Below are 22931 nucleotides of genomic sequence, written 5' to 3' on the forward strand. Positions count from 1 at the left end.
CCCATACAGAGAAGCTGCTCAGCATTTAATCATCCTTGCCTTTCACATTGTAGGAGTCAAAGCAGTTCTGCCCGCACTGAGGGGAAGCCGTATGGCACGCCGTTAGGTTCCTGCTCTGGGTTAAGCTACTTCTGTACGTTACATCTTCTGCCCATGATTCATCCCATCAACTGCCATGTAAACAAGAGGAAATGTCAGATTATGATTTTTTTCCTAAGCGCTCCATCATATGGGGAAAAAAAGGCATAATTTGTATTCAATTACTCTGAAGCCCGTGTTAATTTCAAGAGAGAGTTCAAAGATTTTCATACGAAAGCACCTTCACCAAAATTGCTGAACCCTTAAAAGGCACTCTCCAAGCCCCAAGTACCCCCCTCTCCCCCAAAAAGGTGGCTTGGAAAGAAGTCCAGGAGAAAGGCAGATAAATCTTGTTCATCATCAGAGTGAACAAACAGCCATTGGGGAGCTCTGCAAGGGCTGAACTTCACTCTGCAACAAATGTATTTTTTTTACAGATATATTGGGAAACCAAGCATGTAACGGAATGGAATGAGAAAGCACAAAGCACTAAGAAGTCATATAGTGATCGTATGGGTTTTTGGCAGTTCCAGACTCATCAAAACAATAGTTCTCAAAATCCTACTGAAAACATATTACATAGGAGTTCAGAATGCAATTTAACATTTTTATATAGCTTGCTGGCTTTCGGGATATCTGATTTCTTCACTCTCAAGCACATTATTGCTCACACCTTTTTTTTTTTTTTTTTTTTTCTTTTAACTCTCTTTTTGCTTCACTTTTAACTTTGTCTTCCTCAAGCCTCATTCCTGGCCCACTCCTGCACACGCTGCCAAGGTCAGTGCTTGCTGAGTCACAGCAGCGCTCAGTGTGTTCCGACATTTGCAGGAACAAGCACTTGTGACTGGAACAGGCAGGGACCCTTATCTGCCAGCCTCCGCACAGCACCAGGTAAAGCCACTGCCCAATTTAATAACAGCAGCAATAGCCACTCTGAAATCTGCTGTTATGCCTGGACAAGGTGTGAGAGCATCTGTGGATGCGGTGTGAACATCGCTGTCTCTTCAGCAGGCACACAGCGGTCTCTGAAGCCAGGATTAAGCCGTAAGCCAGGACAGCAGATGAAATGCCGTGGTGCCAAAAAGAAGTCTGACTTTGGCAGCAAGTGAAGGATTCTTAAAGTAATTTCTGTCTCCTTCCTCTGTTTAGATGGAGAAACTCCTATTGTGCTTCAGCCGACAAATGCAACTGAAAAGACGCAGCTCATAGGGGACAGCCATCGGAGCTACCGCACAGACTCCTAGAGCGGGCACACACGGCCTGGTGGTGCTTCCCAGGAAGGAAGAACGTGTGACAAGCTCTGCAGCCTGTACCTGTAACTAACCAAAAGTAACCTCAGAGTATTTCCTGTCAAGGCAGAATCTCCCTCTAGGCCACTTCAGTAGTTTCAGATCTACCCTCTGCAAAGAGATGCCGACAGCCAGTGCAGAGCTCTCACTGGGTCAGACTGCCCTCTTGGCACCATCTTCCCCCTACAACACACTCCTTGCTGCAATTGCTCTTCTCCCCGGCCCTCAGCTGGGGTTTCACCTCTCAGATGTGGTCCTGAGCCCTCTCCAGACACACCAGCCCCATCTCTTTGTGCCCCGGGGAATCCTTCCCTCAAAGGAAAATCAGTGACAAGGCTGGTAGGGCTTCTGCAAAGTGGAAGCACTCTCTGGAAAGCGGGCAACACCTTAGTGATATCAGCCCAGTTCTGGCAACTGGAAATCTGAGCCAGGGTGATGTGCTCCAGGGTCATTCAGGTGGTGGGAACAAGGCAGATGACTCCAAACCCAGGAGCATCAACCAGCATGATCCACATGTAGGCTCTGCATTCTCCTGCACACACGCAGACCATGCCTGCACAAGCTGCAGACACCCCAGGGAGAGGATTGCTAGCCCTAGGCTCTCCTATCCTCACCACCATCACAAAGCTTTCTCATTCCTGCATGGATGGGTCTGCCGCTCGTGCCGTGCCGCCTCAGCTTTTCCATTTGCAGCTGCAGTGTGCTGGAAGCTGATCCCCAGCCAACAGCTTTTTGCGGCCTTGCTCACTGCACAGTGCCCCTGGCCACTGTCCACACCACCCTGCTGGCACTGGGATGGCATCCACGCCACGTGTGCTGCCTTGCGGGACAGTGAGGACTTGGAAGGGCAGAGGAGCAAGCATCTTCCTTGCGGTCTTTGTCCTTAGGTGAGCCTGGGTCCTTCTCTCTGCCCCAGCACAGGGGCTTTAAGAACATACTGCACGGCTTTAAATAAAGAAGTAGGGACGAGAAGCATGCTGACATTGATATCCTCGAGTACACAAAACACTGGGTTTTGAGCAAAAATGTGATACCTGTGCATTTCTGAAAAATGAATCAGGTGTGTACCGCTGTGCAGATCAGTGGAGTTACATGTGGGTACAGCTAAAGCAAGCACAGAGAAATGAGACCCCTAATTTGTAAGAGTTAAAGAAGAAGCTCTGAGATCTTAAACTTAGAACTTCACTCATTTAACACAGTAGTTTAAGGCTTAGACAGATGAATTTCACTTTATTGATCATGTTACATCAATCACTGTCAGTTCTCTACATTTGCTATTTTTGTTCCTCTAATCACAGTGCTGTGGCCCAAAGGGGGAAGTAATGTACCACTAAATATAGAGACCAGTCAACGTATAGCTAGTCAAAAATCTTATTCTCTTCTTTAAAATTGGATTCTGTGGTTGTGAAACATTATTGTCTTCCTTCTATTCTCACCTTTCACATCAAATGTCATTTAGTGGCAGCTAAACATATGAGAAAAGAGTGTGTTTCATAGCACTAGCAATCACTCCAAGTCAAGAAGTACTACTTCAACATTTCTTTAAAATTCCCACAATGCATGGATATTTAAAAATCCATCAGCCCTAGTTCAGAGTACGTCTGTTCTCCAGGCACAGGCACTGGGGCCACCTGATGCTCACATTGTCCTCAAGGAAATCTTCTACCTCTGAAGTCCCCCGTCCTGCTCCCATAGAAGCACCCTTGGTTTTACCAACAGCCACAGATCAGGCCTGAAGCCAGGGAAAGAGGGGTAAATCCCAGATTAGTAAAAGCATTTTGGCAATTTTATTGACACAACACCCTTGATGGCCCTCAGGATCCCAGCGTATGTGCCAGATCCCAAGTTTACTGAAATCAAGGAAATAATTTCCATGGGCTGGAGGAGTACCATAAGTCATGTGGTTCTCATTCACTCTTTCTAAATAAGAGATTTTGCTTGGGAAAGATTTATGACTCTAACTTGCATAGTGATGCAAATACAAGCGAGCTGCTGCATGTTTGCAAAGCCCTTTTTACTGACATGAGGATCTGAACAGAAGAACCACAAAATGTATTATCTAAGACAGCCAAAAACCCCAAACAAACCATTGGCCAAGCCTCTGAGTGGGTTCCTCGGGATTTATATAGCTTGAAAACCTGAACCCACAGTTTGGCTTCAAAGAGACAAGGTGGATTTCAGGGTACCAGGGCATTTGCCACTCTCCCTGCTGTCGGGATCGGCCATTTTGAGGACATGTGGAGAAAGGATGAGTAAGGATTTCAGGATTTGGCTGTTCCATGTGGGTTCACTTGTTTGTTTTGCTTTTCAAAAAAGCTGCTAAAGGGAACACAGCTGTGCTTACATGATCTGTTTGTATGTAAAATTCAGTCACACACCCATTAATTTTCTCAAAATGTGGAGTTCCTCAATTTTTTTTTGTTCTATTGTGCTGCTTTTCCTTAGATGTAAAGTACGATGTATTCCAACCTACCTTTCCTGTCAACCCCCCTGACTAATAAAGCTTGTACGTACAAATTGCAGCATTCCCTTTACTTTTCCAAACCATCAACGACTTCGTTGCAGTAACCGATGAAGCAGCCTTTGAGACAGCTGTCCAAAAGGAAGGCCTTGCAACCTGACAAGCAGCAGCTCAGGATTACCCTGAAAAGGAACTGGGTCTTGGACTGTGGCAGATCTATGTAAAGCAGCCAGGGGTGTAGCCACACACTGCAAAAGCATGCTTTACACAATGCAGGATGCTTGTCTAAAAGTTCAGCAGGGGGTTGAAGTGACGCAGTGCAACAGTTTTGCTGGCGTAAGGGCCCACGTGGAAAGATTTCCACCAGCACAGGGTCTGTGCTGCTGCTGGAGACTGTGGCAGAGCTCCTTGGGGCCGGGAGCTCAATGGGGGATTCTGCATCTGTCCAAGAGCCATCAGAGTGACAGATAACCTGGGCCTGCTACAGGACAGGAGCGCTTCCCACTAGGATGGTACCCAGCCTCTGTGACCACAGAAGCTGAAGCATTTGAAAAACAGATGAGGAGCAGCAGCTTTGTCTGGAGGTGTTCTATAAGATCTGTCCTTTTGAGTGCTTGAGTATTAACACATACCCAGATTCACTCAAAATGCAGAACAGAAGAAATCTTAGCGGGTTTAGGACTAACATCAGCAAAACATAATGGAATATTGGCAGGAAAGTTAAACCTCTACTGCCTGACCACCAACATCTGCCTCTAATGTTGTGGGCCATTACTTACGGAGTAGCCCTTGTACAGTAAACCACTCTGCTTAATCCAAGACACATCAAACATTACTGCATTCCATTTCATTGCTTTCCTTCCCTAAGAATTAATACCTAAAATATGGGGATGTTTTCAGTTTTTTAAAAAAATTGCATTTTTGCTTTTTTTTTTTTTAATAAAATCATTTTTTAGAAAATATATGGAGATGTGCAGAACTTGGGAACTGCTGCCCTCCGTCAGGCACCACATGCAACCACACCATGGGCTGTCTGCAGGACACGTCCAGAGAAGGGCACTGAAGCTGTGGAGGGACTGCAGCACAAGTTTTATGGGGAGCAGCTAAGGGAGCTGGGATTGTTCCGTCTGGAGAAGGGGGGGCTTAGGGGAGACCTCATCGCTCTCTACAACTGCCTGAAAGGAGATAATGGGGAAGTGGGAGTTGGCCTCTTCTTCCGTGTAACAGCATTAGGATGAGAGTAACGGCCTTCAGTTGCAACCGGGGAAGGTCCAGGTTGGATATCAGTAACAAATTATTCTCAGAAAGTGGCAATGCATTGGCACAGGCTGCCCATGGAACTGGTGGAGTCACTGTGCCTGGAGGTGCTCAAGGGACATGTAGATGTGGCACTGAGACATGTGCTCAGAGGGCATGGGGGAGGATGGGCTGATGGTCGGACTAGATGATCTTAGAGGTCTTTTCCAACTTTAATGGTTCGGAGAGGTGGGCAGGGTATCACCGTGCACTGGGGAGCACCTGACTGTGTGTGGAACCAATGTCTTTGCATGGAAACACCCAGGTGCTTCCCTGGGCTGGAAAAACAGAGTCAGGATGTTTGGGGGAGAGGAGGTTCTGAGAAAAGTCCTCGGAACTTCAACGTCCTGATTAACCGGGGCAGTCCCAACAGGTGCTCTCAGAGCAAGCTGTGACTTGCTTTGGGAGGGTTTGTGGTCAACTGCAGTGAGTGCAAGCGTCTGGTTTCCCAAGGCTGCCGATGGTCAGAGCGTCACAGCATGCCCTTGAGAGGCTGGGTTTACAGTCTGTTGGAGAAAAACAAAGAACCGGCAGCTGCTTAAAGAGTAAAATAGAAGTACCTTTTCGGCAGTGGCGGTTATAACTGTGGTGTAGGAAGAACAGCGTCCGACCTCACATAGTGTGAGGGAAGAAAAATATATCGCCGTCTCCTTCGAGCCGGAATCGAACCAGCGACCTAAGGATTCCCGCAGGGAGCGCCACTACAGTCCTCCGCTCTACCAGCTGAGCTATCGAAGGGACTTAGCGGTTGGTTCTCCAGCACAGTGCATCAACGTACTAAGCCGCGCCTCAGCGGCGCATGCGTAATGGGCCAGCATTCGGCCGATGGACCCGGCCGGAGCCTGCGCTCGCGGTGCCGCGGGGCAGGGGTTGGCGGGAGCGCGAGGAGGTGCGGCGCGTGCCGAGGCTGCACTGAGGCGGTAGTGAAGGAGGAAGGCGGCAGCCCAGGAGTCTGGAGGTGCCGGACTCTTGGCTGTAGTGAGGATACACACAAAGCGTGGCGGGCCAGTGGCGCAATGGATAACGCGTCTGACTACGGATCAGAAGATTGTAGGTTCGACTCCTGCCTGGCTCGTACTTTTTTCCTCTCCCTTACGCGCACACGTAGTGCCGACTTCTTTTAGCCAGATCTCCTCGTTTCTTACTGCCTTTGCGCGCCCAGCGGAGTGCTGTCTCTCAGACCCTACAGCGCAGTCACTGGCAGCCGCGTTGTGTATTTAAGTGGGAAAAAAAAAGGTTTTTGTTCTTTTTTCAGTAGTGCTAAACGGTGCTGTGCTCCTAACCCCACACAAGCAGGGACGGTTTTGCTGCCTACCCGGAGGAGACGGCCGAGGGCTCAGCAGCCGTTCCGCAGTCCGCTGGGCACCACGCGGCTGCAGGGCCGAGCGGCGACACGGAGCGCCAAAACGAAGCGAGCCAGGCAGGAGTCGAACCTACAATCTTCTGATCCGTAGTCAGACGCGTTATCCATTGCGCCACTGGCCCCGCACGTGAGCTTTCGCCAAGCCGCCGCCCACTCAGCAAACTGCTCGGTTAGCCGCAGGGGCGCCAGGCCGCACTCTGCGGCCCGCCGGACGGGCATAGAGGCGGGAAGGCCGCGTGGCACCGCCAGCCCGCCCGTTCGGCACGCGCACACCGACGCGCGTCCGCCAGCCGTGAGAGGCGCACGCGCCGGCCCGCTGCCTGCAGAACGCGCATGCTCAGCGCGACGCGCAGGGAGGGGCGGGACCTTGAGCGGCCGCGGGCCGGCGTTGCGCAGGTCCCTTCGATAGCTCAGCTGGTAGAGCGGAGGACTGTAGTGGCTGTCCCTGCGGGAATCCTTAGGTCGCTGGTTCGATTCCGGCTCGAAGGAGACGGCGATATTTTTTTTCCCGCTCTGTGAGGAGAGTGTTCTGACTCTTCTATTCCTACAGTTGCTACCCGCGGGAGTGCGGACGGCGCCAGAAGCCGCCTACAGTTTAAAAGGGCCTCGCTCCAGGCCAGCCGAGACTGCTTACCCCCTGCCAGGGATCCATGGCACACGTGGTAGTGTGCTTGCTTGGCATGTGCTGAATAATAAAGCTGGCACTCATATTCTGCTTTCTTTTTTCCTGTCTGATGTTATTATACCTCTGTCCTTTATCCTCTTTTCCTTCATGTCTCCTTTCTCATTACAGGTGCTACAAGTGTGCAAAGAACGCACTCCTGGCTGAGAACGGGTACGTGTGTCTCGAGGCAACCGACTGTCTGCATTGTAGGGGAAGAAAGGCAGCTTTCTCCTTCCAAAGAACCTGGGATGAGTGTCCTCCACGTGAGAGAGTGCTTTTCACATCCAAGTGCAAAGAAGGCCCGCTGTCTGTGGAAATAAGAAAGGCAGGAAGACTGTCAGTCGGCAGACAAACAGATCAAGCTCAGCCAGAGTCAAACCTCCGGGCTTGTAGTATGAATCACAGAACAGAATGAATCATAGAATGGCCTGGGTTGAAAAGGACCACAATGATCATAGAGTTTCAACCCCCCTGCTGTGTGCAGGGTCACCAACCACCAGACCAGGCTGCCCAGAGCCACATCCAGCCTGGAACTTAAACACTGCATGCGATGAACCACTGGCCCCAGATAAGGACTCTATTAATTAGTACGTTTTTAGGTACTCACATTTTTAGGTGTACTTTTTATGTACACATCTTCTCCTTCCAGCATGGTGCAAGCACACCCCTCTTAAGAAGTACCTAGGAGGAAATAAGAGGAACAGGGCCATCTGGAGAGCAGAGGATAAGGAGAGGCATCCAGTTCCTTCAGTGTCCATTATCTTACATGCCAGCACACACCAGCATTCAAATCTGAACTTCCAGCCCCTAAACATCCCTTTGCTACTCTCCAGTGTGTGACAGGGCACCAATTCCACCTAGGCCCATAAGATCAGTCTTTCATGATTAAGATTCACCTTTTTTTTTTTGGTATATAAATGTCTTTGCTCCTACTTCTTGCAGTAGTTCATGCAAACTCTTGCATTCCTTTTTACTCATTTGGCAGTTCCTCCTGTTCCTCTATTTCTAGAGGGTAGTGCACAAAATGAAAGCACTCTCAGAATCTCCTCTCTTCTACGCCTTGCAAGCTGGCCAGCTTGAGGCCAGACACTTTTTGTCTCCCACCCAAGAAGTACAGATACAAATGCTTTCCTGTGTGACTGTATGTAACCTGTCATGAAGCACAAGACAGGAGAAGATAAATAAATAAATGTTCATTGGAATGAAAGCCAGGAAGGAAAAACAAAGTGGAAAGGAACACCCCCACACCTCAAAAAAAACAAAAAAAAAAAACCAAACACCACCACCAAAACCAAGCCAAAACAAAACAGAAAGCACACGAAATAGAAGTATGCATTGACCTCAGGACTTGCAAAAGAAAGAGGCTGAGGGGCTGGCACAGGCTGCCCGGGGTGCTGGTGGGGTCACCATCCCTGGAGGTGTTCAAGAGATGTGTAGATGTGGCATTTGGGAACGTGGTTAGTGGGCACGGTGGGGATGGGTTGATGGTTGGACTCGATGATTTAAGAGGTCTTTTCCAACCTCAATGATTCTATGATGATTTTAGCCCCTTGAGCTATGTTCCTATTAAATTAATACATTAATATAATTGTTTGGCTCAGCTTTCCAGTTGTCTGGGATGTGCTTGTGTTTAAATAACTGCATATCTAGTGCTGGGATAGTAGAGAAGCTTAGTAAGCACTTCACTGAGGTATCTGAGTGGGAAAGGTCCAATGGCAGCAGGCAGGTTGCGGGACCAGCCAGTACTGGGCTGGGCGCTCCTCTTGGGCTGGCAGAGAAAAAAAAAAAAAACAACAAACAAACAAACAAAACTGAAACAAAACAAAACCAATAAAAAACCCAACGAGCCAGGCAGGAGTCGAACCTACAATCTTCTGATCCGTAGTCAGACGCGTTATCCATTGCGCCACTGGCCCCCGGCGCCGGCGGCAGCACGGGCGGTGTTGGGCCGCGGGGCGGGGCGAGGTGCTGCAACTCCCGGCCTTCGTTCCCCGCGTTCCTATCTCTGAGGGGAAAGCGGTGTTCTCCTGCCCGGGGTGGAGAGAGCCCAGGGAGAAATGGGGATCTTCTCAGAGTTTAGTGACATTTTGGACTCAGCCTCAGAACTTGTAGGGGACGCTTTCTGTCTGCCCTCGTAGCAGCCTGGGCGCGGGTGAGCTGCTGGCAGCCGTCCTGTGACGGCCTTTGGGTGCTCTTTGGTTACTGTCTCAGCAGTTGTCCATCCAGGCTGACATAAACAGGCCTGTACTGGAGAGAGCCCAGCTGCTGAAAACAGGCTCTGTGTGGTATTTAGCTGGAGCTTAATTAGGCAAAGAGTTAGCAAGCGCTGGACGTTTTGGAACGTGGTAAGACATGAATGGCTCTTCTTTCCATTCCGTAGGAGCAGGGTGAGATTCACATCATCTACTGCCAGGGAAAGTGCTGGTAGCTGCTGGAGACAGACATTAGTCAACACAGCCCTCTGTGAGCACACATGGCTGCCGTCCCTCCCTCAGCAGTGGTGGTTTTGTCAGATGGCTGCCACGAGCAAAGGGTGTTGTGTTGCTGTGCTTTTCATGGTGCCACAGCAAGGTTAGAGCAAGTCCCTAGCCTTGTTCATAGGAACAAGCTGATTTAGTTTCACCCTTCACTTTGGATAACTCCTCAGCAGGCTCCGTTGCAGGGACATGGTTTGGGGCACAAACATTGCTCTGGACTGTGAGTGAACACGGATGGAGTCCTTCTGTTCAGCCACAGGTCCTCTCCTTACCTTGGACACACAAGCAGATGGTGAGAAGATGTTTCTCTGCAGGAAAGGCTTGACTTGCTTGTGAATGCTCCTTCAAGTTATGGACCGTATTATGGGATACTGAGCATATTGTGCTCTAGATAGCAAAGAGGACATCGAGAGTGAAGTTTGAAGAGGACAGACCACTCTAGCACTTCCTTGATTCAAAGTAGATTTTGCTTCACCTCCACTGCACAAAGCCACGCAACTCAGGTTATCCCTGCTTTAGTTGTCTGTGCATGCTTCCAGCATCTGAGTCAATTTGATAATCTAGCAAAGTGTATAATTTCCCACAGGTGAGAGAGGTGAATCAGCTCAGCTGGTGCAAACAGGAGGACCCCACCCTGCAGGCAATGGCAGTGCAAACGAGAGAGAGAGAGGCAGGGGCTCCCCAGTCCCAGTGTCTAGAGCAGCTCAGATGCTTGCAGTTGCTTCTGAGACAGGAGGTCATGCTGAGGTGACAGAGTGGAAGACATACTGGGAGGAAGGTAGTTGGGCAGCTCAGGGAATAAGTACAAAAAGTGGAGAAGGTATCCAGTAGGCAAGCCACTGTGGGCTTCCACAGACACCTTACTTTCAATCTGTTATCTCTCTGTCAGTTTTCCTTCTTGCTCTCCTTATGTTTTGCAGGTGCTAGTAAGGTGGGCAGTGAAGATGAGGACAGGTTCCTCATAATTTGCCTCAGGCCATTGCAGGAAGGTGAGTGCTGAGGGGAGTAGCCCCTTCATAAGCAGAGACTTGCAAATAGCTCTTCTTCTGCAGATGAGTTTAACTTTTATTCCCCTGCGTTAATCATGAAAAACCACGAAGTGAATGAAAGGGTGTGAACATGTCCAAATTGCTGCTAGGCGTTTAATAACAGGAAAAATGTAATTGCAAACAGAAGTTCGTAGAGGTAGGAACAGTGCCTTTTCCCAGCTGGGTAGCTTGGACTCACAGTTAGTCTCCCATTTGGCAGTCAGACATGTCCTCCACCACCCGCCCAGGCCAGGCAGGATGTCTGGATCCCACCTATTTGCTCAAAGCCCAGACAGTGCTGCAGCCAAAAATAATGGCCTCAGGCAAAATCTTGGTCATGCCTGGAGAAAGCTGGAGTCGGAGCAGGGAACTCAGGCTAGTGGCCAGGGGAAGGAATTAACACAGGTAAGAAATGAGAAGGGGTGTGCAGGCAGGAAAGGACATGTGCCTGACAGCATACTGCTAAGCCTACCCTTTGGTGGCTATTCCTAAGCTCCTTGTTGTAGCTTCTTTTCTCAGTGAAGGGGGTTTTCAGCTTTCTTTTTGCTCAGCCCATAAAGCAAGAACCACATGTTCTCTCATCACCCCATAAACCCTCCAGCAGCTCCCCAGAAGCTCCTGAGTTTCACATCTGAACCCATTCTCACTGACAGCCTTCTTTCTTTCTCCCATCTCTAGAAGAGACTTCTCCCTTTCTGGCTATTGCTTGTGCAGGGGGGTCTTGCAGCCGAGGGAGGGCACATGCAATAATACTTTGGATGCTGTGAAGAACAAGCTGGCAACTAAGAGACTTGCAAGGTGCCCCAAGCTCTGCGTGGAGATTTACCACATCCTTTGGCAAGGAACAAGTCATTAGTATCCAATTACACTGAAATCATACTTAATTCAAGACAGGTTAAGACAAAAATGCAAATAAAAACATTTGCTTACAGCTGTCAAGACAGATAAACCTTTAAAAAGAGGTAGGTGGAGAAATGAGAGAAAATCAGACTTCAGCTACTTGCTTTGAAGATTAAATCAGCAAGGCCATTCCCTCCTATCCAGGCATTTTGCTGCAGGCTGTCCTGACACACTGAGTAGTAGAGAGCCTATCTTCCTCCTCGCCTTATACTTCAGGCTATGTTGACCAAGAAGCATTTCTTCATGGGGGAACAAAGTGCCTCTCATGTCTAATTTCCTTGTAAAAAAAAAAAACAACACATTTTTTTTCATTCCAGGGAGGTCCCCTGATTTAACATGGAGCTCATCCTATTTTTTTCCTTATCCAGGGGGCACGCTGACCCTTTTTCTCAGCAAAAATAAGAATGACTTCATTCCTTTTGCATTACTTGGCCAGCCAACAATACCTTAACTGAAAGGCTAAGGGAGAGTGCTGTCATGGGAAAGACATTGGCTTGAAGTTCAAACACCACGATTTTCTTTTTCTTTTTTTCTTCTTTTTTTTTTTTTTTACTATTTTTTTGTTGTTCTGTAAAAATGTAGCAATCTCTCCTTTGCTCTGCCTGCCATCACTACTCCTATGGGCCTGTGGCAAAACGTGTCTGCCTCACAAGCCTTGTTCTGGAGGGTATGTCTTGATTCAGGTTAGTTCTGGGGTCAGGATTGAGCGGAGCTGTTTCTGCCTGAGCAGCACAGACTGCTCTTTTGTTCACAGGACGTGTATTTTCAGTCCATTATGTTAGTGGAAGTGGATAAAGGAGCTGAAATGTGGAAGCGGGTTGCTGTGATGCTGCAAAGTAGAAGAGGTAGGAAAGTTGTGCAGGGCTTTGGGGTATCAGCAGTGCTTATTCAGTGTATAAGAGCAGTGCTTACTCAGTGCATAAGACGTCCTGGGACTTACAACTGTGCCTGCATGCATTCTCGTCCCTTACGATGTTACTGTGTCTTTTCACATCTTCTGTTTCCCTCTGCAAGCTTTCTCCCTCCAGTTTTACAGAGGTATCACAGGGACCATGCAGAGATACCCATCCGCCAGCTTGTGGCAGTTTCTTCGCTAAGCTGAAAGTAAATGGTCCAAAGACTTTTCCTCACCCCTGCAGCATGTGAGGCTGGGGGAAGAATAGAGATAACAGCAGCCCAGGCTGGAGAACAGAAACAGACACATTTCCCTCAGAAATTATTCCCACCTGTAAAGTAGGGAAAAGGATTAAAGCAGGATCACTAGAAGAAAGCGTTTCCTGCTCTATATGCTGGCCCATTCAGTTGCTTTATTTCTCCATTTCCAGACTGGTGTAACCTGTGAGGGTCAATGTAAAGAATGTTTCACAATGAGTCACCAGAGGGAGGGTGGGAGAGTTGTCACCTTCTTCCCAATTAGTTGCTAACTGATTGGGTGACACCTGACTTGATAAAGGGACATTTATACTTCCATGGAATGATTGAAAGGCCAGTGATAGCCATGCTGCCCCATGTTGGCTGCAAGGTGAGTACCTGGAGAATAAGAGTGGCCAAGGTATCCTCTGGTGACAGAGGTAACTGGGGATGCTCTTTGGCATTAAATAGGAGTCCAGCCCCTGGGCTCGATTCCTGACATTCCTCAAAATGTTGGTCCAGGGTGTCTGATTAAAAACCCAGTGATGGGCAGGATACTTCCTCCCCACCCCAAAACACTCTCTCTTGTGAGCTGGAATTGAATCAGTGACTAAGGATTATTCTGAAAGCACCACAGCCCTCCTTCGTTAGCAAAGTCAAAGCCTTTGAAGAGGTACCAGAAGTTGAATTTGTTCTGTGGCCAAATGACTCACTGTTTTCCGTTTCCTTTTCTGCATTCTCTCAGCCAGAATTGAAAAGCCTGACTCCTGGGAAGCAGAACAACTGCAGTATGGTGGGTAATGGGGACTCAGCATCACACATGCGGATGCAGGCTGGCATGCTTGGGATGGTTCTTGAAGTAACACTTTAAAAGAATATTAATCTAATATACTGCTGCTTGGTACAGTGAGCACAATGTCACAATGGATGGCATCTCTGATCATAGTTTAAATTGTGTTCATTCAGTTCCTGGCTGGTTTGAAGGCACTTCTGCCAGCTGCTGTCATTGTGTTCTTCCATGCTCACATGAAACACACATGAGGGAGTGAGGGAAAGAACTTGGTTGGTTAATGTCCAAAAGAGGAACTTGCTCTTCTAAGCTGACTTTCAAAGAAAAAGGGCATCAGCATTCAGAAATGAATAGTCATGCTGGTTTTGCTGCACACCTAAAGAGCATTTGCAGGGCAAAGGAAGACATGAAAGGAAAACAGAGATAAAACTGAAATACAGCAGAAAAAAAAGGGCTAACGGACAGAGGTACCACCTCTGCCTCAGGCCATGTGCTAAGCAGGTGCTCCACCAAGTCTGGTGATGCCTTGCTGTCTGAAAACCTTCCTGCCCCCACACCACGTATTTCTGTTTAACTGTCATAGCATAAACCTCGATCCTTTATCTCCCAGCACTCAAGCTTTGCTCTGTCCTGGAGGAGTGACCCTCAGGATGAGGAGGGGTAAAAACATGTAAACAAGTCAATGGACCTGGGACAGAGTCTAAGCAGGTCTTTGACATGGTGTGAAATCATATGCTGAGTATAACCTTAAAAACAGCCTTTCCTTTGAATTACAGACCTAAGGGTTATCCTGGAGAAAAAACACCCGTACTCCTCTGCTCCGCCGGATGAACTCGGAGGCAGCAGACTGAAATAGCGCTGTGAGAGGCTGATGTTGAGCGGACCAGGGCTGGGGAGAAATGTGACCCTGGCCAGGGCTGTATCTCTGTGAAGTGATGAGCTGACATCAGCTGGGAAGACAGAGCTGAATCTGTGCTGCAAAACACAAATCGCTTCCCCATTGACCACTGCTGTCTATTCCTAACAATGGAGCTATGGGCTGTTATGTACAAAGTAGAAATGAGATCTGTTCCCTGGTCAAAATTCCTACTGCTGAAACTCTCTGCAATCATTTTTCCTTAAATTGTAGCAGGCTTGGGAGGCCCCCAGCTACTGTAATGTCTGGGCTACTTGACAGCCCCACTGTCACTGCGCTAGCTCATCCTCCATTAACCCAGCGCTCAATACCTGTGTTATTCCATGAAATGCAAGAACAGCTCAGGGAGGAGCCAGCCATGCCTTCCCCTCTGGTAACGGGGGAGATATTTAGTGATGATCTACAGACTCCTATGGGATGCAGTGCTGTTATAGCCAAGTAGAGAGGAAAGGGCTGTAAAAGTGCTAAAAGGCTAAAGCATTTGGTCACTGAGTTTCCAAGAGGAAGCAGGATTGCGTTCTCCCATTTCCTAACTGGCTTCATTTTATTTATAGCCTTCTCATTCATATCTCATTCTCTGGGCATGTTTCTGCAGCACATTTTTCAGTGTGTGGAAAATCAAGTCTGTTATCTGTGAAACTTGTCCGTAGCCCTGGAGAGAGCCTATTTTTAGATGGACAGTCATGTAGGGCACTTTCTGCCCCGCACAGTTGTTTGGACATGATTTTATGCCTTGCATGTGAAGTTTAGACCTCTTTGTAGCAGTAATGCGTTGAGGGTCTGAGGTACACAAGAGGATGAGGATTGGGGACCTCTGGGCTTGCAAAGTTGTGTATGAGTGAGGGAGCAGCTGAACAGTAATGTATTTGTTACTCCACTGCATAGGCAGCTTTCTTTTTGGACTCACTCATTTTGAGAGCTTTGAGAATACAGAAAATTACAGAGAAGATGATTTCCTACGTGCAAAGGGACATTTTGGAAGATGTCATTACCTCCTGTGGTGGTCCCTGTTTCACTGGAGGTGTGCAACCATCACCCAGTTGTTTCTAGAAAACCATATTGCATGTGGGCACGTTGCCTATCACCATGTGAAAAATGAATGCATAAGTTGCATGGTAAGATGTATGGTAAGATCTCAGAGGGCAATAGCTTTTGAAATCTCTTGTCTCTGTTGCAGAGGCTTTCTTTTGAGGCATGGGGTCAGGCACATCAAAGGGTAGGTTTGGTATTTGTTATGGGATGTTCCGTGATAGCAATAAAATAATGAAATACAAGATACCATTTGCAGTTGGCGCTTCTATGGGTAGGAGGTGGGGTAGGTGGAGGGGAGATAGAATGTTCCTCTGCCCCCCATAGAATATCTGGCTAAAAATACAAATATTTGCAGTCAAAACAACAGGCAGAGTTAGTAGAATTGGGGAAGAAGGAGCACCGCGTTGTCATTTTAATCTAAATCTTATGTTCAGGTGGGCAGAGATGGAGGCAGCCACCTCATCATTTTTTGTTAGGGCACTGCATTGTGGGGGCAACCAGGGCTTCTCAAGTGGCTGTTTGGGGGGGAGATGGGGAGGTGGGTCTGGGGTTCTCCCCATGCTCTTGACCTCACCTGGGCAAGGAGTTTGATGCTTGCAGAGCGAGCCGTGTCCCTGCTGAGCTTTATGGCAAGATAAGCCATGCAGGAGTTGCCCTCTGGTGAAATTACACATTTCCCTTTGTTTTCCAGGCACATAAGAGGACAGATTTCCTATGACTGACAGATGAGAGTTCCATGACGCTGGTACAGGATAAGAGGTCACAAAGGGAAATTCTGTGAATGTAAAACGCAGGGATGGCACTGAAACCTGAATCTGGACATCACTCAACCCCTCCTTCCTCCTCCAAATTCCTCTCCTAAACCCCCTACTTTACAGTCAGCCTTCCAGGCTCTCCTGGCCTTCAGTCCACAGCCCGCAAGCTGTGATACACTACAAAAATAGAGGAGTTGGAAGCGATGCCTTGAAAAGCAAGCATAACTCTAGGAGCTAGTTTCTGGTTGTGTCAGCAAGTCCAGGAGACACTCCCAGGCAAGCTATGCTGCAAAAAGATACGACAGAAAAAATATCCTTGCAACCTTCTTGGTGATGACTGGCAGACATCCAGAGTGTTTGTGCAGGAGTGGAGCTAAGGCAAATCCTCTCATCCTGTTTTGTTCCATTGAGAGATAGCTTGGCTTGGTGCAGAGAGCCGTGAGGGCTGGTGGGCGCAGAGGCCAGCAGATGTCCTCCACAGATGCATCAGAGGTCACTCTCAACCAGTTAACAGAAGACATTAGTGAGTTACCACAGGTCAGCATAATTTTCCCAGACACACAGTGCACCTTCAGAAGTGCCTTTGTTCACTGACCCAAGCATCCATGGGTTTTCCTGTGTCACTGCTGTACACCATTGTGTGCAGCTGTCTCGCACAGTGGCATATCTAGCCCTCAGCTTTTCTTTGCAGAGTTCTGCTGTTTCTGCCTGTGCTGCAGGCTGGAAGCATCTGCCTCACCGTGCAGAGAAAGCTTTCCTCACCCAACACAAAGCTCCTTATTCACGTGGGTTTTGATGTGCAAGGGGCAGCTGATGCAGGGACGGGAGGATCAGCATGAGGCCTTCAGATTCCTCCAGACACCGGAGTCACCTCTGACCTGACCACGGAGCGGAGGGAGGAGAACTATCCTCTCGCTGCTGCCAGGAATGACTCCCTGCCACCCCTGCCAAAAGCCCCAGCTGTCTGCTGCTCAGCTGCCGGAGCAGCTTTCCCCTTTCAGCTCCTGAGGTCTGCCTGCATTGGGGAGCTGCATCAAAGTGCGACTTCAGACCAGGGTAACTAAACTGTTAGAAACCGCTCATCAAAGCAGGACTTCAGGAAAAGTCAGTTGTTTTTATGGGGCTGCTGACACATTTATAGGTGTAGGTGAAATTCTGGCTTGGTGAGCTGCAAATGGGTACAGAATTTAACCCAAACGCTTAAAGCGTGCGAGGCATTGAAGATAAAAACTAGTCGGTAATACAGTGGTTTTAGTGTGATCTGTTGTCACTGCATGCAGAGAATATTATTCATTTTTTCACGTGGAAATCAATGAAAACCTTCACTTTTATGTCTCCCTGAACTGCACGGTGTGCAGACTGGTGTTGCATACAGATAGAGGGAAACGAGGTCTGCCCAGGACACACAGGAGATTCACACAGCCGCTGCATTACACATGTCATAGCCAAGCACCACAAGGTTATAAGATAACATAAACACAAGAGCTTCCTGCAAGACCCTTAGTGGAGAAGGCATTGAAGTTATCGATTAAGATGGCCGACAATATACTGATCGCATGTAAAGTACAGTGGCAAAGTGATTTTATACAGTACATGCGGGGACTCTGGCTTAAATTGAGGATGAGATATTTATTACTCGTACAGTTGTGCAATAAATTATTGGCAAGTGGAAGCACAGATGGCTTTCCCTTAAGATCAGGCATCACATGCCACAGATTATCTGGGAAATTGTCATTTTAAAAATAACTCCAGAACAAGTGCCAAGCTGAGAGGGATATCGGTGTCTAATAAACAGACACAAACAGCAGTGCCCAAAACCAGAATGCATTTGAATTAAACTAGGCAGAGAGAGAGTGTGTGTACAATTAGTACCTATTCTCTAGCAGTACAAATGAAAGCTTTTCGTACTGTAATTCTTCTGTCTCTTTCTTACTAGAAAATTCAGATGGTGTTTTTGGGGCGTATTTAAGCTACTGGATTGAACAGTCACGGTAAATTCTTGGTCCCTAAAAAATAATCATAATCTTACTGGGAGAAAGTTAAGTGCAGTTATGGATAGGCAATGTTTTCAGCTGTTTTGTAAGGCAGTGACATGCTTACACTCTGAAGGATCTGAGCCTGAGAGCAGCCATCTCTCCTATTGTCTTCTCCAGGACCTTCACGTGCTCCAGGCCTCGGGAAGGCCAACTGCTGGAGCCTGCTGAAACCCAGGGGCGGCACAGCAGATTGCACACTGCAGCCTCAGCTCTGTGCTCAGAACGGTGGCTATATAACGCAGCAGTAATGGCTGTCAGTCTGGGCAACAAGCATGCTTTGGCCCTGTGAAGATAAGGGATGCTCAGATGGTGCACGCTTATCACTCGACCGCTCCCAGGGGTGAAGGCCACCATGTGTGAGTGAGGAGAGCCAGAGCTCTGCCACTGCCCCCCTCCCCCCGGCCCCTGGAACCGTCACCTGTCCCAGCCTATCCTCCTCTCACAGCTTATATGGGCACGGCAGAATGGCATCTCGTGACGCCGCGCTGCTAAAAACAGCCCCGGCTCCCTCCGGCCCCTCGTTCAAACAATGTCCTCCAGTGAGCGAAGCCCGGAGAGTCTCTGATCACACCGGAGCCTTGGATTTATTTCAAGGAAAATTCACCCGGAAACCGAGCAGCGACGCCGCGATCCTGAGCGTATGCCCCTGGAAAAGCTAGGGATGAGCACCTCTCTGGGCTACAAGTCCTTCTCCAAAGAGCAGCAGACCATGGATAACCTGGAGAAGCAGCTGATCTGTCCCATCTGTTTGGAGATGTTCACCAAGCCGGTGGTCATCCTGCCCTGCCAGCATAACCTGTGCAGGAAATGCGCCAGTGATATTTTCCAGGTAGGTCCGCTCCCGTGGAAAGCTCTGAGCAACGCTCAGTTGAATGAATGGAAAAGCCGAGTATCACCCGGCTCAGCTGATCGCTTTTTGTAGGTGTTGAGGCTGGGGGGGCTGCCCTGCTGCTTTCGAAGGAGCTGCATTATCTCTAGCACAGATCATTGCAGCGCTGTGAGCCTCATCCAGATGGCTTCAGCGGTTTCTCCCAATAGACCTTTTAGATATTTGCTTTGAATGGCTTGACTCACAGTTCCTTGGGCTGGTAGGGCAGAAGAGGCAAGAGAGAGAGACGTGCCCTGATTTGATCAGATTTTAGTCTGTCACGCTCCAAAAACGATGCCTTGTTGTCAAAATACATTTTGGTAAAGCCGCACGTGGCCTTACTCACCTCTTCTTGTGCTGCTTGGCAAGAACAGGCCTCGAACCCCTACCTGCCCACCAGGGGAGGCACGACGGTGGCTTCGGGAGGCCGGTTTCGCTGTCCCTCCTGCAGGCATGAAGTGGTCCTCGACCGGCACGGCGTGTACGGGCTGCAGAGGAACCTGCTGGTGGAGAACATCATTGATATATACAAGCAGGAGTCCACAAGGTAACAAGTGAACTTGTACTCCTCACGAGAGATCTGCCACAGAAACAGACACCACTGGTGTGGCTGTGGTGTCCTTCTGGTCTTTCTGTTTGTCAGACAGGAGGTTTATTTGTTAATTTCTCTCATAGAAATGCATAAAGGGGTTGTGCTGCTGTGCATGCCTGCCTGCTTGCTGTGCAATGAAGTCAGCTCCGAAAGCAGTATCCAGATAGATGCTGGATTTCCCTGCTTCCACTTATAGAAGACAACTCTGTCATTTTCATTCCCTTGAGCAGTACTCACCCTGTAAAGTCAGCAAGGGTATTCTCATGAATGAGGGAAAAGTAGCTACATTCATGTTGTTTATTTTATAAACTATTTGAACAAACATATTTCTCTTTAACCTGTGTGTTCTCATGTAAAAGAAAGGAATGGGATTTCAAATCTTGTTAGAAAATCCTAAGGGATAAACAAGGAGATAGCTGAATTGCACCCAGAAAATACCCTGCATCATAACATTATATTAGAACACAATAAAAAAATCTCAACTACCGTCAGCTTGGGACAGGAACACATGAAATCAAGTCTTATTTGGGATTCCATAGAAGTGAAGGAACAGCTAGAAATAATATGTATCAGAGCTATATGGTTATGTATTAGAATCTCAGGGCAGAGGAATGACTTAATCCTAAAAATTAATATTTCTCCTAAAGTTAAGTGCCTCTAATGAATGTGATAGGAGTCCAGCAGTAGAACAACATCTCATCTGTCTTTCCTTATGCTGGGTTGGGCACAGGCTACCACCCTGGGGAACATAGTAGGAAGGAGGCGAAGGCTGGTCCCAGGCCACTAAGCAAGCAGCTGTCACCCAGGGATGCAGCCTGTTGTCACCAGTATGCACCTGGAGGACCAGGTTTGTAAGGCAGGGTATTTGTACATTTGAAGGAAGGTGTAACCCTGGCCTCCTCCCACAAGCAGCTGGGCTTTGCAGGGATTGTAGAGGTGATATCAGTGGAGCAGGTGGACTCAACCACTGGATCCAGCTCCTTGGGTGGCTTAGGGCACTTCTACCTTTCTCCAACACAGAGGTTGTTTTGGAGCACAGCAGTGGCTTTGGCTATTCCTGGCTGTTTGAGTCCTCACAGAACACTTGTAGCTGCATGTGGATTTAAGCTTCGAACCACTGGAGAGCACGAAGTTGGCTTAAAATTGTCCTATCTGCTGCCCTTAGCACTCCGTGGCCAAGGAAGGTCATCTATCCTCGTGTGTGTCATTGATATCCAAGTATTATTTGAGTCAGGAAAATCTCTGAGGAAATGAATCAACAGAGTGGTGGATTTTGCACTCCACCAAAGAAGCTGGACACTTGTGGCCTCGTGTCTTAGATTTCTTTTTCCAACTCAAGGGTTGTTTTAGACTTAAAAAAAAATATATGGAAACTGCAGCTCAGTGTTCTTATGTATTTCATGGGCAAACAGAACCAATTTCAGTTAAATGGAAGTGTAAGAGATTTAGTAGATTTTTGAAAATTCTTCTAAAGTGAAATCACAGAATCACCACTAAGATCGCCTCGTCCAACCATCAACCCATAACCACCATGACCACTAAACCATGTCACTTAATGCCACATCTACACATTTCTGGAACACCTCCATGGACAGTGACTCCACCACCTCCCCAGGCAGCCTGTTTCAGTGCCTCACCACTCTCTGAGAGGAATTTTGTCCTAATACCCAACCTGAACCTCCCCTGGCATAACTGAAGGCCATTACCTCTTGTCCTATTGCTCTTACCTGGGAAAAGAAGCTAACCCCCACCTTGCCACAACCTCCTTTCAAGCAATTGAAGAGAACAGTAAGGTCAAAAATACATCATGAATAAAAGGGAAGAATAGGAAAAAATATAAACACTGATCATGTATTTGCATAGATACCCGTCTAGAACCCTTGTTTGCTTAATCTTTTCAGGTGTTTATTTAACCTTCATGAATGTCCTTAGAATTAAAATAATTATCAGGGTTACGTAGCAGCAACAGTGCATAGCAGCATTATCTAAACTATTTGGCACTTTGTAGCTGCTTATCTCCCTCTGCCTAAAATTCCACTGGTTCCCATTGGTTGTGTGAGCAAGATCTGCCACTGCTTCACCCTTTGTCGTCCCACTGAAACAAAAAAGTCAAAGGAAATCAACTCTTCTCCTCTTCCTTTTGTATCAGTTTCTTTCAGTCTGAGGGCTGGGTTTAGCAGAGGTACATAGGAAGGAAGAGGTGTCACCTTTGTTTCTTTCCAAGGCAGCCCTTCAGACTAGCAGCTCCTGTGACTTCCAGAAAAGGACCCTCTTCCCCAAGATATTCCCTTAGAATAGGAGATATACAATTCACCATAACAACTGCATGTGCCAGAACAGTGCCAGTTCCCAGCTGCTTTTGCATGAGCTGAGGAGAGGGTTTGAAATCCAGATAGGGAGCAAGCTTTGTCTCCTGCTTAGGCAAAGATAATTCATCTCAAAATATATATATATATTTTGTCCTAATTTTAGCTTCTGTATGAATTAAAGCATTTTTCTTTCAAAAAGAAGAGCTGAGGGAGGAGCTGTGCCATCAGATGGGGAGGATCTATCCAAGCTCTCACAGGCAGCCCCTCTTATTACCAACAATTACATCATTTTCTGTCTTTTATCATACTGCACATCAGACTCCAGCTGATGACAGCATAACCCATTGCCCAATTTAGTATCTATTAGCAAGACGGGGGGAAAAATATTCAAGCAGGATGTGGGTCCTGCAAAGCTTTAAAGGAGAGTAAAGTGCTGAACCCAACAGAAATAAAGTTAACTAAAATATTATCCCAATGTTTGAAAGTCTGTAGGCTACTGATTACCTGAACTTTCCGAGGAGCATCAGGGGGCCTGCTGCTACCAGGAAAGGATAGCTGCAGCAGGCTGCAGCTCCTCATAGTCTCTGCCAGCCTCTAATGAGCTCAGCCAGCTATTCCTGAACAAAGGGTGCTTTGGTCTCTGTGTCTGCTGGATCCAGCTCCAGCGTTTGTAGAGTGCTCTTCCCTTGCACCTACAAGGGACAATACTAGGTGAAGGCTGGCCCTGCTGTGCATAGGTGGAGCAGCAGGTGCAGCACAGCAGGGACCAGGAGCCAGGCAGAGAGCAGTGTGTCTGGGATCTGTAGCAGTGGGATCCACGGCAGGGCAGCGTGCCCAGCACCACCAGGAACTGACACCTCACAGGCCTCATCTCAAGCTCCCAAGGGAGGGTGTGGCTCTCCAGTATGGGCTGTGAGAACACATGGGCTCTCAGATGGGCTGGACC

The 22931-nt window shown here is 48.0% G+C and overlaps 2 protein-coding genes and 5 non-coding genes across 10 annotated transcripts in view; 4 read left to right on the forward strand and 3 right to left on the reverse strand.

Annotated features, from left to right (window-relative positions):
* DNAJC5B (DnaJ heat shock protein family (Hsp40) member C5 beta) overlaps window positions 1–3875 on the forward strand; it is a 40819-nt gene extending 36944 nt beyond the window's left edge. The window contains exon 5 of the mRNA XM_025147987.2: window positions 1228–3875. Within this exon, the coding sequence (XP_025003755.1) occupies window positions 1228–1322 (95 nt within the window). The 3' untranslated portion in view covers window positions 1323–3875. The remainder of the gene's footprint in view (window positions 1–1227) is intronic.
* A 1897-nt stretch (window positions 3876–5772) lies between these two features.
* Window positions 5773–5862, reverse strand: TRNAY-GUA. Its single transcript is given in 2 exon segments — window positions 5773–5808; window positions 5826–5862. It is a non-coding gene; the product is annotated as a tRNA-Tyr (tRNA).
* Window positions 5863–6126: 264 nt separating this feature from the next.
* On the forward strand, window positions 6127–6199 carry TRNAR-ACG. Its single transcript has one exon. It is a non-coding gene; the product is annotated as a tRNA-Arg (tRNA).
* Window positions 6200–6536: 337 nt separating this feature from the next.
* Window positions 6537–6609, reverse strand: TRNAR-ACG. The gene has a single exon. It is a non-coding gene; the product is annotated as a tRNA-Arg (tRNA).
* Window positions 6610–6886: 277 nt separating this feature from the next.
* TRNAY-GUA lies at window positions 6887–6976 on the forward strand. Its single transcript is given in 2 exon segments — window positions 6887–6923; window positions 6941–6976. It is a non-coding gene; the product is annotated as a tRNA-Tyr (tRNA).
* Window positions 6977–8994: 2018 nt separating this feature from the next.
* On the reverse strand, window positions 8995–9067 carry TRNAR-ACG. Its single transcript has one exon. It is a non-coding gene; the product is annotated as a tRNA-Arg (tRNA).
* Window positions 9068–18736: 9669 nt separating this feature from the next.
* Window positions 18737–22931, forward strand: part of TRIM55 (tripartite motif containing 55) — a 36679-nt gene continuing 32484 nt past the window's right edge. For all 4 annotated transcript variants that reach the window (XM_046919657.1, NM_001397690.1, NM_001397691.1 and 1 more), the window contains exons 1-2: window positions 18737–19045; window positions 19459–19631. In XM_046919657.1, the coding sequence (XP_046775613.1) occupies window positions 18857–19045; window positions 19459–19631 (362 nt within the window). In that variant the 5' untranslated portion in view covers window positions 18737–18856. The remainder of the gene's footprint in view (window positions 19046–19458; window positions 19632–22931) is intronic.

Source organism: Gallus gallus, chromosome 2 (assembly GCF_016699485.2).
Source record: "Gallus gallus isolate bGalGal1 chromosome 2, bGalGal1.mat.broiler.GRCg7b, whole genome shotgun sequence".
Classification (NCBI taxonomy): Eukaryota; Metazoa; Chordata; class Aves; order Galliformes; family Phasianidae; genus Gallus; species Gallus gallus.